This window comes from Corylus avellana, chromosome 7 (assembly GCF_965113065.1).
Source record: "Corylus avellana chromosome 7, dhCorAvel1.hap1.2, whole genome shotgun sequence".
Classification (NCBI taxonomy): domain Eukaryota; kingdom Viridiplantae; phylum Streptophyta; class Magnoliopsida; order Fagales; family Betulaceae; genus Corylus; species Corylus avellana.
This window is the reverse complement of record NC_142496.1, coordinates 9,212,071-9,227,191: the sequence shown is the minus strand read 5'-3', so window position 1 is coordinate 9,227,191 and position 15,121 is coordinate 9,212,071. Positions and strand designations below refer to the sequence as shown.

Below are 15,121 nucleotides of genomic sequence, written 5' to 3'. Positions count from 1 at the left end.
TTTCACAGTGAATGGTGTAGGGGTACTTCTTGTCAATGATTGATTTACTCATAAACAGTTTGAGATCATATGCATATAAACTAGACAGATTTGTGCTTTAAATTTCAAAGTCTGAATGAATGAAATTTTCATTAACCAACAAAAAAACAACACACTCTTGCAAATCAGCTAGAACTCCAGGAAACAAGAAGCCTCCTGATAACTCAGCTATACAACACCTTACAGACTCAAAAAACAGACTCTTACAACCAAAATGGCCTTTACCATATAACTACTTGCACAAAACAGCAGTATCTATAAAGCAACTATATCAATTACACTCTTAAAAAAAAAAAAAAAAAAAAAAATCCACCAGCAAAAGAAATCTATACAACCAAAGATTCTCAACAACACCAGCAGACCTTCAACTTCTGCAGAAGTTGTGACCAGCAGTCTACTCCTTTCAAAACACAACCGAAAACACTATTCAAACAATTTATTAAGCACACCCACTACTTTCTTTCTTTCTTTATTTTTTTTTAAAAAATGAATAAAGGGAATCTGAACAAGAAGACCTTCACCTGGTTCAAACATAGCAATATATAAAAGAAGAATAAAATGATAATCACGAAAGGAAATGCACTCTAACAACAATAAGAGAATCACATCTGATTGTGTGTAAGAAAAATTTCAAATACATAGTCTAATAAACCACTCAAAAGCGTAAAACAACCGTTTTTCATTAGTCTCTAGGGATGCCACTATGGAATCGATGACTTCATGAAGCACAAGAGGCTGCTCCTTTCAGGAAGAGGATTCAACAAAAATAGGCAATAAGAAAGGAAGCATACAGCTGGCCATACTGCCCATGCGACTTAAAAGACGAGTCTCTTTTAATTTTGTTTTTTTTTTTTGGGTCGCCTTTCCAATTTTTTTCCATTTTCTATTAATGAATTGTCACAATTGTCCAGACGATCGCGCAAGGATGTGATCTGTGGAATCCCCAATACTCTTGGCTGCATCCAGGATACATGCATTGTTCCCTCAACTTGATCAATTAGGCCCTCAATCAGATGAACCTGCAATAAAATTCTCTCAGTGGTTTGTATTCAATCAAAAGTTGTTCCACAAAAATTATGTAGTTGGTGAGGGAACAAAGTTTTCTTCTTTGATGCAAATGGTGTGAATAAGTTTTTTTGCAATCCCTAGATAATTTAATGAGAAACATATAATGTTAAAAGTGATTAAACAAAAGAACTGATGTTGCAAGAAACATGCCAAGTAGGAAAGTCGCAAAGGTAGTAAACATTCACAAAGCATTTAAAGATCAATTACTCTTCATTAATATTTCAAGGGCATGGGGACTTACAGAAAGGCTCTTCATAAGAAGATGCTCCACCTCCTCGATAGAAAGTTTTGTGCGCTCTACAATGATACTCAAAGGTATAGTTCGATCATCAGATGACCGACTGCAAGGAAACATGTAGTAGTTAATCAATTATGCCAATTGTATCGGAAAAGACTTTCCTCTGGCACAAATCAAAGGTAGAACCCAAAAAAGAAAGAAAGAAAAAAAAAAAAGCACAAATGCTAAACCTGAAAATAATTTCCATCAAGCAAATAATTTCCAGCTTTTTCTCATTCTCAACTAATGCTGGTTGAGCCCTCAGAGCAGCATTGTGCACATGACATAGTTCCTGATAACGAACTAAATCACCAGAGTTGAATGCCTGAAGAATATAGTAGAGCCACTCAACCTTTGTCCCTAGAAGACTCTTAATCTGCAAAAAGTAAAAGATGTCACCACCCATCATAGGAGGCTGCTAAAAAGAAGCATCTAAAAATTTAGTAAGAGAAAAGACTCAGTATCGAAAAGCGAATTCATGTCACATCAAGAAACTCTTTCAAATGATCCAATACTCCAGAAAAATTACAGATCCACCAGGAACATAAAAAAACATAAACTCTAGAGCAATGCGTGATGTGTAAGCCATTAAAATCCAAATCCAATTTCCATCCTTTTTGTCTTTTGGGCTGGTCTTGGATACCCATTGCTTTAACTTTATTCGTCTTTGTTTATGGTAATTCTATTTTGGGGTCATTTGGTTGCTGAGAAAATTTGGAGGAAAGAAATAAGAACTTGGATTCTCATAATGGTTTTTGGTTTGAAAGTGGGTATTGTAATATGCCAAGTCCTATCGTCATTTTTCCATGCTGAACACTAATATCCTGGATTTAGAGTTTATTTGTGCTTCTTTGGAAAAGATTCCCCTCTAGATAACCTTCATGAAAACATGTCTAACAAAAAGAAACAAAGATGAATCCCAGGAAAGACTCACATAGTAAAAGGTGAAAGTGGTCTTGGCTTCGGTCCAGTATGGAGCTGATTACCCCCTGGTTTATCTGCTTTTGGAGATTGAGCTATGTTGTTCACTGACAACGTAGCCATGTTGAATCCACCATCCGCATCAGATGTTGGGAGGAGTGACGTGGTAGGTGCATTAGGAGATGGGGATGTAGGGGGCTTAAAGTCATCATATCTGAAAACAAAGTGTGCGCATTTTGTGTGGGAATCATTAAAAAAGAAGAAAAAAAAATTAATTGTGAAAAAAATAAACACTAAAAGGTCATAACAAAGCAAAGAGAGCAAGGCTGTTCAGAATGGCTGATAAGAAAATAAAACAGCATTTATATTCTTGACACAAACTTAATCAGTTCGACAGCTTGTCATGTTGACTCTGACTTCAACCTTTAGGCAGATGGGAATAATGTAGCAGAACACCTTATTTGAAGGGTGAAAATAGATGAGAACCACATGAGAACCACTGAGGAGTAAACCACCATAACACCTATGTTGTTTTGAAGGGTGAAAATAGGTATCTTCATAATCATGAATTACTGAGGGTCATCACAACCACTAGATTCGTCTATATGCTGCATACAGAAGCCTTTTGAAAATTACAGAAGCAGTTACTAATTTGCTTACAGGAGGGATTTGTTTCGTCTTTGTTTTCATTTTTTTAATTGATTCTTGTTGGTAGGCTGCAATCCTGTAGCATACTTTTTTTGCCAAACTTAACGTAGCCTTTACTATTTAGATTGAACATAGAAAAAGAGTTGTACTACCAAATTTTATACTTCATTCTTAAAAGTGGAGATTATAATAGCAGATCTACTTTATGGTAAAAGCAATCTCCATAGAAGTAGTTGATACTACTTCTACTGGTGTTGATGCACGGTAAGGAGTTCCTTTGGAACCACTTGATGGTGGAGATGGAGAGCTAGGTGGCTTTAAATCCTCATAACTAGCAAAATCAAATCAGCTCATAAAGAAACTGTCCAATATCTATGATTCAACAGAAAAGTATCAGAAATGGCTTATGCAACATATAATCGGCAGGATGAATATCTGCTTACACAAAATAAGGAGAGAGAGGTTGCCTCGCCATCGCTTTTGCACTGGAAGGCTCCTTCTCAATGGTAGGGCTTGCTTCCTTGGATTTGACAGTCTTAGATGGTGCTAAATCAGGCCTAGCTGCAGCACCTGGATCCTGATAACACCAAAAGGAAGTAATTTTTTTTTGGCTCCTAAAGTAGTTGGCAATATTTCGTGAGCTATCCAATGAGATAGGAAAATCAATTGATTGATCTTTCATAATTGAAGTCATGATAAGGTACCAATGATTCACCCTACCTCCTAGCTATTAAATTACCATTTATCCTAAAATCTTAAGCAAATAAGAAATGGTTAATTTAATCATTTAATTAATATTCTAACACTCCTCAAGTGTGGGCTCAAATTCTACATTAACAAGTAAAGTCCAACACATTGAATATTTATTTGAAATGAGAGGTGAATTATAAAGACATGGTTTGAACCAATGATCTCTCCTCTGATATTATGTTAAATCACCACTTATTTTAAGCTTAAGCTAGCCATAGGTCATAATTAAGAGCAGGACCTCTGACCAACCCCATCCATTAAGATTTCTATACCACCATCTTAGCATGGCTTTAGCCCCATGTAAAGGATTTATCATCTCCTGACAGGATATGGAGGAGAGGCTACAAGAGAGGAGCCATTTCTGCTCCAGGATATTCAATATGCTCTCCTTTTCAAACAGTTTGAAAACAAGAGTTGCAGAAAGTCTAGACCATTAGAAGACAAGAGTTCGATAATGAGAAAGTTGAAAGCTCAATAACAATCAGAACAAAATCAATTAAGGAACATAGAGATCAGGTTTAGGCTCCAGTGTAAATGAATTTTATTATTTTAGGTAAGTAAACAGCTGTAGATAGAGCTAAATGATGAAACACATTCCGCTTAGATTACCCCTAGTAGTCAAATTTTCAAATTTTTGCTTCAGTAGCTTAAGCCACTCATTTCAAGCATGTTTGATGTCCATGGAATACAAGTCAAAGTACCTTTCGAGAGTAAATGTCAGCACGTTGAGATGGTATCTTTGCAAGAAGTTCCTCCATGGGAGTCAATGGTGCAGATGTCTCTGCAATTACCTCCACTACTTTACAGTATGAAAGGCTGCAGTTTTTGGCCATGACTGCCATGAGCTCTGCTACCTGCATCAATTGAAGTTGCTTCTGTTGTTGATGGGATTATGACAAGTTTCTTTCACCAAATATAGATATGGATGTCTACAATTAGTTTTGCAGATAGAAATGCAAGTAAAAGATGACAAGACACCATTCAGAGAGATAAATCACTGCAGTGAATGAATCGCAGGTAGTAAGAATGCACATCCAGCATAGTTACAATTTGCATCTAAGCATAAACGGATAAGCACTATGTGAGAAAAAATCACAAATTCACACTTACAATAAGTTCTTTTGGTTTGGAAATGAAGTTAAGTACATAAAAATTAGATGTCTCTTTAGCATTTGATCTTTCAGTTTCACTATTTTGTCAATATAATTGAAAAGTTTTCTTCCTTCTGGGTACAACATGCAATATAAGCTGAGTAAAGTTTTTCAACTTTAAGAAAGCAATCAACATATAAAACATTCCCTAGCAACACAAATCAAATTTGGAAAAGAAAAAACGAAACCTATGATCCAAAGCATCATTTCCAATTCTCTCTTTAATTCCTTAGCAAGTATACTTGGGAAAGGAAAAAAACAAAGGGGGAATCTTTGAGAAAAAAAAAAAGAACAAAATCACAAAGAATATGGACTTTCAATTATATCCCAATCAGCCAAGTAAACTAAACATAATTTACTATCTATTGATAAATTATTCCATATTTTTCCATATCTATTTACATTTGACCTTAATTGCCGATAAGATGACTGGTCACACGTTATGATTCTACTGAAATTATAAAATGTTTCAACCTTGAAACTGAGAGCATGCAGCAACTTAGCTATCACCTTTACAGCTTTTATTGAGTGGCAGGACAACATTCAGAAAGCTTTAAATCATTTTCCAGTCACATAAACAGGGCCTTGTTGAATACTGAATGAATTGAATGATACAATACATAATCGGTCAAAAAGAAAACATTTTTAGGAGTTGTGCTCATGGCTGAAATATTATTGCCAACTTGGGGAAAATGTACAGGAAGAATACCTGAAGGTTTGACACCTGGCCACCAAATAAAGTATCTTCCTGTGAGAGGGCAATATTATGGGTTTCCTTGTAAGCATCAGTGGGCCGTTCCATGCCTCCAGGTCTCACTATCTGAAAAAAGACTGTTAAATGAGAACCAGACACCACAAATCCCCATATTTGTCAAACTTATCTGCAGTTAATACTATTAACACTCACAGTGTAGGGAAGTCCACTGGCTAGCAGTGCTTCTTCTGCCTTCCTTTTCCAAATCAGAACCCCCCAAAACAAACTATAGAAGCAGAAGAGAAGGACAATCAATAAAAGAAAACTAATGAAGAAGTATACATAGAGTACTTGTCTTTTGTTGAAAACTGAACTATAAGCAACATACTGCAAATTGTGAGGAGGAAACTTCTAGACTTACTTTAGAATAGCAGCAGGAAAGCCAACCTTGTTTGTTCCCAATGAGGTAAGCAAAATGAAGTGTTTAACTTTCGCAGCAGTTGCTGCACAGCAATAGAAGTAATAAAATAAGCATTTCCAAGCTTAAAGTAAATGTAATTGGTTGACTTAATCAAGTTCTGTCCTCAAAAGGAAAAATCAACTGCATTTTCCTTCCCATCTTCCCAAATAATAGATTTCAGGCATACAAAGGAGAAAATAAAGCTATTTTTTGGCCTGCTTGAGTTCAGAAACCCTTCCATGTCAAGTACAAGGCAAGTCGGAGCATGATGATTCATGAGAAGGGGAATAAATATACAAAGTTCAGAAAACTTAAAACTATGGGTTCAAGGTTATTTAACCCATAATTACAAAGTGAGAGAATTATGCAGATGTTGGCCCTTGTGTCAATTATTTGGAATACCTGATGTAAGCAGAAATCCACAAGCGGAAACCAAAATTCATACTGTAGACCATTCCACATGTTCAGCGCTTACAAAAACCATGCACCCACCATTCCACACTTGCAAAAACTATACACCACCATCAGCCAAAAAACATCACTGCTTCCAAAAAATTCTTGTAACATGTACTAAAGCATTAGCTGAACAAAAAAGAGCAATGCTTTCAAAAAAACAAAACATCATGCTCAATCGCCTATTCAAATAGATTGAAACCCGTATCCTGCAGCAAATCAACTTAGTAAGTTAGCAAAACAAAAAAACCGTTATAAGTTATTAAAGAATAAAATTAAAATAGAAAAGAAAAAGGAAAAAGGAGAATGACAATGAACAATGTAAGTTGACAATAGCAGGGAGCTTCAAGTGTGTTTACCTTAATAAAAGCAGTTTCCTGCGTTCCAATTATGCGATCATATTGAGTGTCAGTTATTGAAGCCAATGGAGCTTCATTTGTGTTAAATTCCCTTTCTTGAATTTCTTGGCAAGCCTTCAATTTAAAAAAGATACCAAATGTGTTACGATATGCTTGAAATGTTTGTATGCGATCACGCGTTTAGTAAGAATAAGTGAAACACTCATAAAAGGAAGAAAAATAAGCAACCTGATTTTTTCTCCCCTTCTGGTTGGCATTGTTGTGACTCTGATGTTTCTTTTTTGTTTTTGTCACGACTTTTTCAACTGTAGACACCATTCTTTTGAATGGTGGCTTGCCTTTACATTTAACCGCTATAGGACTAAGAACCTTGGTACTTTTCACTACTACACCATCAATGCCTTCATTACTTTTGGAAGATGCGCATGGAATATCATGGGAGGGTGGACTGGGTTCATACCTTGAGCACTTGTATTTCGCTAGCAACATGTCTATACAATGCATGGCATCCATGTAATAGTCCTCACTGGTTGATGTAAGCGTTGCTAATTCACTACATTTTTTCAACAAGCAATCATATCTTTGGGCATCAGGGTTGCAACTGAAGACATTATAACTACTCTCAATAAGAGTATATGCGCGCTTCAAATCCTTTCTCCATCGGTCAAGAAAATATTTTGTGGGCAAAGATTTCACTTTCTTTAATGTCAGTACAGCAAGGGCATGCCTACACAAGATTCCTCTACATTCAAACAACCCACAAGTGCATTTAACTTCACATTCATCTCCATTAAAGTAAACACAAAAATTCCGCTCTTTTGTGTAATCATCAACTGTTACCTCATCAGATACTTCGTAGGTAGAAATTGCACCTTCACTTTTAATAAGAGAGCAATTGCAATACATCAAGCAACTAAACTCCTGACGAACTTCTTTGAACTTTGCATTGGTATAAAGTTCTTGAAATTTCTTCTCAATAGAAAAATGAGATACACAGGGAATGGTGGCATTAAAAGAATTGAAATCAGCTACTTTCTCATTCTCAACCTTTCTCCTCAAAGCATTGTCAAATTGGTCAACAAATTCCTTCAGCGTGCTTCTGGAGTTCACATAATTATCAAAAAATGCATTCATACTTTCACTTCTTTGTGTAGTTTGCATTCCGGCCCAAAATGTATCTTTTAAATACGCTGGTATCCAATGAGCCCGCTCACTATATAACCAACACAACCATGCATTATCCCGAAGATTATACTTTTCCAGTACACCTTGCCAACTGTTATCAAATTCAACACAAGTTTGAGAGTCGTAGATTGCACTTTGTATGGCACTCTTCAAGCCACACTTGTATTGAGCATGTGATCCTAGCTTCTCTGGGAATTTTTTCATAATGTGCCATAAACAAAATCTATGTCGGGCTCTAGGAAAAACTTTTGCAATTGCACTTTTCATAGCCTTATCCTGATCTGTTATTATTGCAACTGGAGCTTGGCCGTTCATGCATTTCAACCATGTTTCAAACAACCAAACAAATGTGGTCGTATCCTCGCTTGATAGTAATCCGGCCCCTAAAAGTATTGACTGACCATGATGATTCACTCCCACGAAAGGAGCAAATGGCATTTTGTATATATTGGTCAAATACGTCGTGTCAAATGTAACCACATCCCCAAAATACTTATATGCAGCCCTGCTTCGTGCATCAGCCCAGAACACATTCCTTAGCCTAGAGTCGTCGTCCAAATCCATAACAGCGTAGAAGCCATCATTCATTTCTCGCATTCTAGTAAAGTAGTCGTAAAGTACTCCAGCACCTCCTTTGCTAAGCCGAAGATGTCTTGCCTTGTTAATAAAATTTCGACAATCTCTCTCCATGAATGACAGATTCTCATACCCTCCACCTTCAACAACAAGAGAGTTAAAGTTCTTACTCACACCTATCCCAGCTATATCATTTAATTCGAGCCTTCTTTTCACATTATCATCCATCCTCCTATAGCATCGAAAAAATCTTGTTTTACTAGGGCTTAAAGAATGATTGTGGTTCACATTAACAGTAGTCAAACACCATGCTCCATCCCTGAACGATGCATTGATCTTGGCCTTACACCCAGTTTTCGTTGTCGGATTAGGCTTGTGAATATTAATTGCATCAGTTTGCTTCTTGCCATAACGAGCACATGTGAGGGTGACGTACTTATGACTCCCGTCTGGATTATTTTTACCTCCTTTAGATGTCACCCCAAACCCCGATTGCTGAGCATACCGCCTATAATATAGTATTAGTTCTTTTTCAGAACTAAACTTCATTCCTACCTCCGGTTCTGCTTCTTTCTTATTGGATTGCACATCATTGTCATCCTTGTCTACCAACTCTAAATCACAGACAACTTCATTTTCATCTAGATGACAAAAAAAAAAAAATACAGTTACCCAATCAACATATCGGAACAAGATTGGAATCACAACATTTACTAAATGACAATCAACAACTAATGAATAAAATTTACTATAAGAAAGAAACTCAATGATATTAATAAAAGAGTGTAAAGACTAACTAACCAATTTGAGGGGCAACTTCAAGGAATGGCTCGTCGTCATTTGGAATCTATGTAAGCAGAGAATTGTTAGGTTCATAACAACCCCATTGCCAACTTTTAACATGTAATATATTCTCTCCTTTAAAAGCAGAGAAATACTACACTTACCAAAAGTTTCCCCTAAAATTGGTTTCCAAGTGATATGTCACCATCCCATAAGATGGTCAAACATTTCCCAAAATAATAGATCTTATGAAATGTTAAAACATCATTTGGGAAAGGAATTTTATGGAGAAATTTTAGTAAGTGTAGCATTTTCATTAGAAGCAACATATAAATACTTTACATTGAGAATAGGGATGTGAAACGATTATTAAATTGGGAGGGTGGGGGGAACCTCTAACATTAATACCTGCATCAATTGCTCAGGCATTACAGATTCAGATCCCATCACAAGTGGTAATGAGGCAGGAGGCACTAAAGCTTCACCAATGGCCCCAACAGTGTGACTTTGTGTATTGGCTCCTGCGGAAGTTATAGTGAGTACAAAATCATCACAACCAAGAGAGGATGAAAATATAGATGGTCACACATAAGCAGGAATCATTTAGGTTGAAACTGAAAAATATACCATCTGCAACCATATGGTGAAACCTTCTTTTCTTACTTCCATAAGAATCCTACATTGATTGGCACGTTTTCATAAGACAACAAATAAAGAACAACATATCAACAGAGCAATGTAAAGTTAATGCTATAAATAAATATTTCAATCATTACGGCGTATGCATACGTAAAACACCAAACTGATCAATTGAGAAACCAAACCCTATTGATGCATGATATAATGTACCTGTTTCTCATTATTCTTTTCAATTGCATCTAATGTACCCTCATTATCACTATCAACACTATTAGCAAGAGGGGAAGACAAACAATGTGAAGCACTGTCATTGCATGCGCTTCCAGGAGTTCCCATGGATTTTTTAGTGCAAACTCGATCATTTCCATAGGGGCCCTTCCCTTCCAACTCTATATTGACATGTAGTGGGTTTGGAGTCTACAGAAGATATAGGAAAAAACTTAGATGACAAATTCATAAACTTTACAATATTTATACGCAGCAGCGATGTGCTTAATCGTGTCACACGTGCAGCACGTGTTTGCATTGTACTATATATAAGTGACTAGGATTACCATGGTCATATTGCAGCACGTGTTTGCATTGTAATATATATAAGTGACTAGGATTACCGTGGTCATATTAGGATGAGTATAAAATCCCCATGGAGGCAATAAACCAGGGTATGGAACTGGCATCCCATATGGTGGGATCAACAGATGCTGAAACATCACCAAGAAAGAAAATAAGAACCTTATATCCTATACATAATGTATGCATCTACATGATCCAAAGCATAGCTATAATTCACCTGGCTTCTTGATAGATAGGGGTTGGGAGTTGTAGAAGCAACTGTTGAGGCAAAAAATGGGGCCTGCGTAGCTCCAAGATAATAATAAGCATAATCAAGAAACACTGGGTATCCGAAATTAATCCATATAAATAATGAAAAAAATTCATAGTCATAATGATTTTTTTGGTTCTTTAAAAAAAACTAAACTAAACATATTCTTATCACGAACCTGCAAGGAGCTCGACCAATCAAAATAATGCGTTGTTGGTATTTCCTGAAAAAGTAAATGACAATACTTTAAAACACCTGAAAATAATAATAATAAAATGTAAAAGAATATAATTAGGGTGTTAAGAAAAAGACAAGGATACCTGAGCTGAAGAAGATGGTTTGGAAGGATTAGGAGGCTTGCTCTCTTCCCCTATCCCCATCAAGTTGTTTCAAAAAAAGAAACCTTCAACTTATGCCTTTTATGAGAAGATCACTTATATCCGCAATAATATCTATATATAATCGTCTTAGTTGATAGAGTAACCAAAGAAGGTACACTAGAAAAATCTAATACAACACCTTGTTTGGCCAACCTGCAAACAAATTTGCATCCATAAATGTCAAACGAATAAAACATTAAAACACTTTATTTCCTTACTGGGGGGTAAGGAAATAAATTCAAGGGGCTGCCTCCAATTTTGATCAAAAGTAAACAATTATGATGGAATGTACATGACGCACCACATTTCTATTGAATCATGTATCATATTTAGAAGTGTTTCATGCTTCAGTAAGCATTAACAATACACAAACGTTCAAAATTTTCTACCATCTTTTTTGTTTTTGTTTGTGTATTCTTTAATGATTTTGAGCATCCAAAGCAAGCTACAATGATTATAACTCAGATTTACAAATAGCACAAAATCATTGTCTATTTCCCAGCCTAGGAAAAAATGGTTACATTTGCATTACTCTCTCAATGCATGTTCATTAACAATTTCTCAATATGGGATAAAAATGGGCACATAGGCTTGCTCCCTCACTCACTCCTACCCCACGATTAGGCATTAATCTAAAACACTTTGGAAACACCTAATATGATTGCTCCATGATTGTAAAGATGATGCCACTGAAAGTTAGACCAATCATTGATCTTCGCATGCAATATCTAAGCATATATTTGAACTAAGGTAATATAAAAAATAAAAAAGGAAGAAAAAGAAAAAAGAAAAAATCTTCCTTTTTCTTTTCTTTTTTTTTTCTTTCAAAATATCTTTTTTTGATAAATAAGTTGAATTGCAAAATTCGGTCATTGGTGAATGCCCTCACCTAACAGTTAACGAAAAAAATCAGTTTGTTTTTTTTGACCAATATAAACCATCCATACCACCGCAATACCGCTAAAACCATGAAGTGAATCATCTCTAACTGTCATACCTTGGACAAAATTCCAGGATTTGTAGCCCCTCCAATGTAGTTCAAAAGCAAAACCCTTCCAACTGGTGCTCGATTGGGGAAAAGTGATGAGCTATATATAGTTCCTGCAACACCAAAGAAAATCCACATGCTGAATTTGGCAGGAAATTTTCAAAGCATCCTTAACAGAATATTAGTTCTTACAATCAAACTTTTGACTGTTACGACGAATTTCAAATTGCAGAAACTTTAAAAACCTACACAAATATTTTGATTTTCGATAAAGTCACTGAACAAGCCTTTTCTTTTCCTTCAATTTCTCAACAACCAAACAAGAAATGCAATAAAGACCAGTCACCATGAGACATCAATTTGTAATAACCCAACCCAAGCATCTCTACAAAACCTCGTATCTTCAACAACCCATGAGCCCATTACGAAATGAGCTTAGACCATTGCAAGTCCTCCCTTGACCATCCGAACTACTTAAAATTTGCAATAAATAAGTAGAGAGTACAAGGTATCTAAACATTGAGACAGTGCTAAATCATCGGACCCAAAAACTTAAGCTAGTAGGTAGATGTGCCCAATTAGCATCCAAACCCACAACTAATCCCACACCAACCGGTGTAGAACTCTCTAAACATTCTCCATGTGATTCTTGGAAAGGATGACAAAAAGAAACCAAATATGCTAGAACTGATAATAGAGTGACCTTTTGCAATTTCTCTTTTTGAAGCAATTATAAACAAGCTTGATTCAAAGCACAAAAACAAGAAAAACAAGCCCAAAAACACAAAATCAGCATTAACAATATTACACCAGAAAATTCTACATGTATGCACAAAACCTACAGCAAGTTGAATAATGCACCAATAATCTTAAATAAATTAAATTAAATTAAAAATTACAACAAGTTGAATAGCCCCTGAAGAGAAATATAAGAGAAAACTAAAGGAATTGAGAGTGAAAGTGCTTAAAAATTTGTTTGAAATCTCAGCACCCAGAAATAATTTCCACTCAAATCAGCTTTTCAATTCCTAAAGACCCAAAAAGATGATAATATTACTTCACGCTCACCATTTCTCTTCCCCCATTTTCCAGAACAAGCTCAAAGAGAGAGGACGAGAAATCAAACTCACCAAAACAAGCGCAACAAGAGAAAATCGGAGAAATTAAATAAGTATTATCCACATTAAAAGAAAAAAGGCAAAGCAATAGACTGGTCACCAGCTTATAGTCAAAACACCATAGACAACCAACAAAACTACAAGAAAAGCTCAACAATCAAAGAAACTTCACAAAGTTAAACAACAAGCGGAGTTCCAAAAGAAATCATCACTAACCTTATGCAAAACAACGTCGAAAGGACCTTGATCGGACAGAGGCCTCTTTAAATCAATGGGTACAAAAAATATCCCCTTATTCCTGCAGCACAAATAACATTTTATTGGTCAGAAAACAGTCGTGAATTTCAGTCATCAAATGGATAAAAGCTCCCTTCCTCCAAAACGTACCCAACAAAGAAATTTAAATATAGTAGCTTCTACCTAGCTAAAAGAGATCACACATAATTAAGCAAACGGGACAAACCATTTCAGATCAGATAGCCATCAAAGTGTTTCCACTAACAAAAATGCCGGTGACGTTGGGGAGAGGAGAGGACGCACGGTGGAGAAAAGGGGTTGGGGAGGAAAAATGGAGAAAGGAAAGGGGTCGGTCGACGGTGGGGGAGAGGAGATCACGGCGCCGGTTTCAGTGGGATCACGGAGCCGGCGCCGGTGGAGAGAGTTTTCGGTGGAGGGAGAATGGGGTGGAGCCGTGGAGGGTGGGGGGAAGACGATCGTGTCTCTCTCTCTGGGCTCGGTCGACGGTGGGGGAGAGCAGACGACTTCGCCGGTTTCAGTGGGATACCGGAGCCGGCGCCGGCGCCGGTGGAGAGAGAAATTGGGTGGAGGTGGAGGGAAAATGGGTTTGGGGGGAAATGCTGTGCGACGTGTTTTGTTTTGATTTTTTTTTAAAAAAAAACCAGAGGCTACGACGTGGCATGTGCCACGTCAGCGGCGTGCGTTACTGTTCACGCACGCCGCGTAGCGTAGATCATTACTCCGGGGTAGGAGGGGTGGAGGCTGCAGCCAAGATTTTGGTTAGGGGGTTAAAGCTTTTTTTTTTTTTTTTTTTTTTTGTAACGAATGAAAAAAGAAGAAGTAAAGTTGAAAAAAATTTGATTAAAATAATTAAAGAATATTACTTAACGAACTAAATAAATACTTCAAAAAAATTTAATTATTATTTTGAACATATAAATATAACTTATAATTTATTTTCATAAACAATTAAATATAAAATAATGATAAAAAACAGTTACAATTTATTTGAGTTTACCACCGAAGTTTCAAATTGTATAAATAGATGGTATCTGATTTATGGGTAAACACTAGTTTAGTGCATCCATCACATTCTACTAGGCCAAATTAACTAACTTCCATGTGTCATAATATAAACATGCCACGTGTCCTAAAAATAAAAAAAAACTAAAAAAATATTAAAAAAAAAAACTAAGGGAAAAATATAAAAAAGCCCCCCAAACTACCAGCCGTTTTCGATTTAGCCCCCTAATGTTCCAAAAGTGATAAAGTAGCCCCCTAAACTACCAAACTATTGCATTTTGGCCACTCCGTTAGTCAAAACCGTCAGTTTGGACGGAAACTGCAAAACGACGTCGTTTGTTACAGGTAAGTTACTACAATGCCCTTTTGGGAAAAATATAAAAAAGCCCCCCAAACTACTAGCCGTTTTCATTTTAGCCCCCTAATATTCAGAAAGTGATAAAGTAGCCCCCAAACTACCAAACAATTGCAATTTAGCCACTCCGTTATTCATTACCGTCAAATATGATGAAAAATTTAAAACTACATCGTTTTGGCAATGGTAAGTTA

General features: G+C 36.3%; 3 protein-coding genes across 3 annotated transcripts; all 3 read right to left on the bottom strand.

Moving 5' to 3' along the window:
• Positions 1 to 561: 561 nt before the first annotated feature.
• On the bottom strand, positions 562 to 1,913 carry LOC132166072 (26S proteasome non-ATPase regulatory subunit 13 homolog B-like). The gene is made up of 3 exons (XM_088518648.1): positions 1,576 to 1,913; positions 1,349 to 1,448; positions 562 to 1,058 (listed from the first exon to the last, which is right to left on the bottom strand). The coding sequence occupies exons 1-3, from the start codon at positions 1,791 to 1,793 to the stop codon at positions 873 to 875; spliced, it is 504 nt and encodes a 167-aa protein (XP_088374774.1). The 5' UTR covers positions 1,794 to 1,913; the 3' UTR covers positions 562 to 872.
• Positions 1,914 to 2,314: 401 nt separating this feature from the next.
• On the bottom strand, positions 2,315 to 6,575 carry LOC132176132 (protein TIC 62, chloroplastic-like). The gene is made up of 8 exons (XM_088518453.1): positions 6,501 to 6,575; positions 6,359 to 6,410; positions 5,970 to 6,051; positions 5,762 to 5,834; positions 5,564 to 5,674; positions 4,405 to 4,557; positions 3,397 to 3,530; positions 2,315 to 2,519 (listed from the first exon to the last, which is right to left on the bottom strand). The coding sequence occupies exons 1-8, from the start codon at positions 6,573 to 6,575 to the stop codon at positions 2,315 to 2,317; spliced, it is 885 nt and encodes a 294-aa protein (XP_088374579.1).
• A 161-nt stretch (positions 6,576 to 6,736) lies between these two features.
• On the bottom strand, positions 6,737 to 11,355 carry LOC132173408 (protein FAR1-RELATED SEQUENCE 6-like). Its single transcript, XM_059584901.2, has 10 exons — positions 11,147 to 11,355; positions 11,005 to 11,049; positions 10,794 to 10,856; positions 10,615 to 10,704; positions 10,214 to 10,420; positions 9,992 to 10,040; positions 9,773 to 9,885; positions 9,383 to 9,428; positions 7,049 to 9,222; positions 6,737 to 6,934 (listed from the first exon to the last, which is right to left on the bottom strand). The coding sequence occupies exons 1-10, from the start codon at positions 11,204 to 11,206 to the stop codon at positions 6,737 to 6,739; spliced, it is 3,045 nt and encodes a 1,014-aa protein (XP_059440884.2). The 5' UTR covers positions 11,207 to 11,355.
• Between the last annotated feature and the right edge of the window lie 3,766 nt (positions 11,356 to 15,121).

What these genes read in the sequence shown, in the direction of transcription:
- LOC132176132 (XM_088518453.1), bottom strand. Translation starts at nt 6,575, where the DNA reads ATGTTACAAGAATTTTTTGGAAGCAGTGATGTTTTTTGGCTGATGGTG. An exon ending in GTTTTTGCAAGTGTGGAATG is followed by an intron (nt 6,411 to 6,500) that starts GTGGGTGCATGG and finishes TGCTTACATCAG; the next exon opens with GTATTCCAAATAATTGACAC. An exon ending in CTGCATAATTCTCTCACTTT is followed by an intron (nt 6,052 to 6,358) that starts GTAATTATGGGT and finishes ATTGCTGTGCAG; the next exon opens with CAACTGCTGCGAAAGTTAAA.
- LOC132166072 (XM_088518648.1), bottom strand. Translation starts at nt 1,793, where the DNA reads ATGATGGGTGGTGACATCTTTTACTTTTTGCAGATTAAGAGTCTTCTA. An exon ending in TTGATGGAAATTATTTTCAG is followed by an intron (nt 1,449 to 1,575) that starts GTTTAGCATTTG and finishes GTTTCCTTGCAG; the next exon opens with TCGGTCATCTGATGATCGAA. An exon ending in TTCTTATGAAGAGCCTTTCT is followed by an intron (nt 1,059 to 1,348) that starts GTAAGTCCCCAT and finishes ATTTTATTGCAG; the next exon opens with GTTCATCTGATTGAGGGCCT.
- LOC132173408 (XM_059584901.2), bottom strand. Translation starts at nt 11,206, where the DNA reads ATGGGGATAGGGGAAGAGAGCAAGCCTCCTAATCCTTCCAAACCATCT. An exon ending in TCACCATATGGTTGCAGATG is followed by an intron (nt 9,886 to 9,991) that starts GTATATTTTTCA and finishes TAACTTCCGCAG; the next exon opens with GAGCCAATACACAAAGTCAC. An exon ending in TGAAGTTGCCCCTCAAATTG is followed by an intron (nt 9,223 to 9,382) that starts GTTAGTTAGTCT and finishes TTTGTCATCTAG; the next exon opens with ATGAAAATGAAGTTGTCTGT.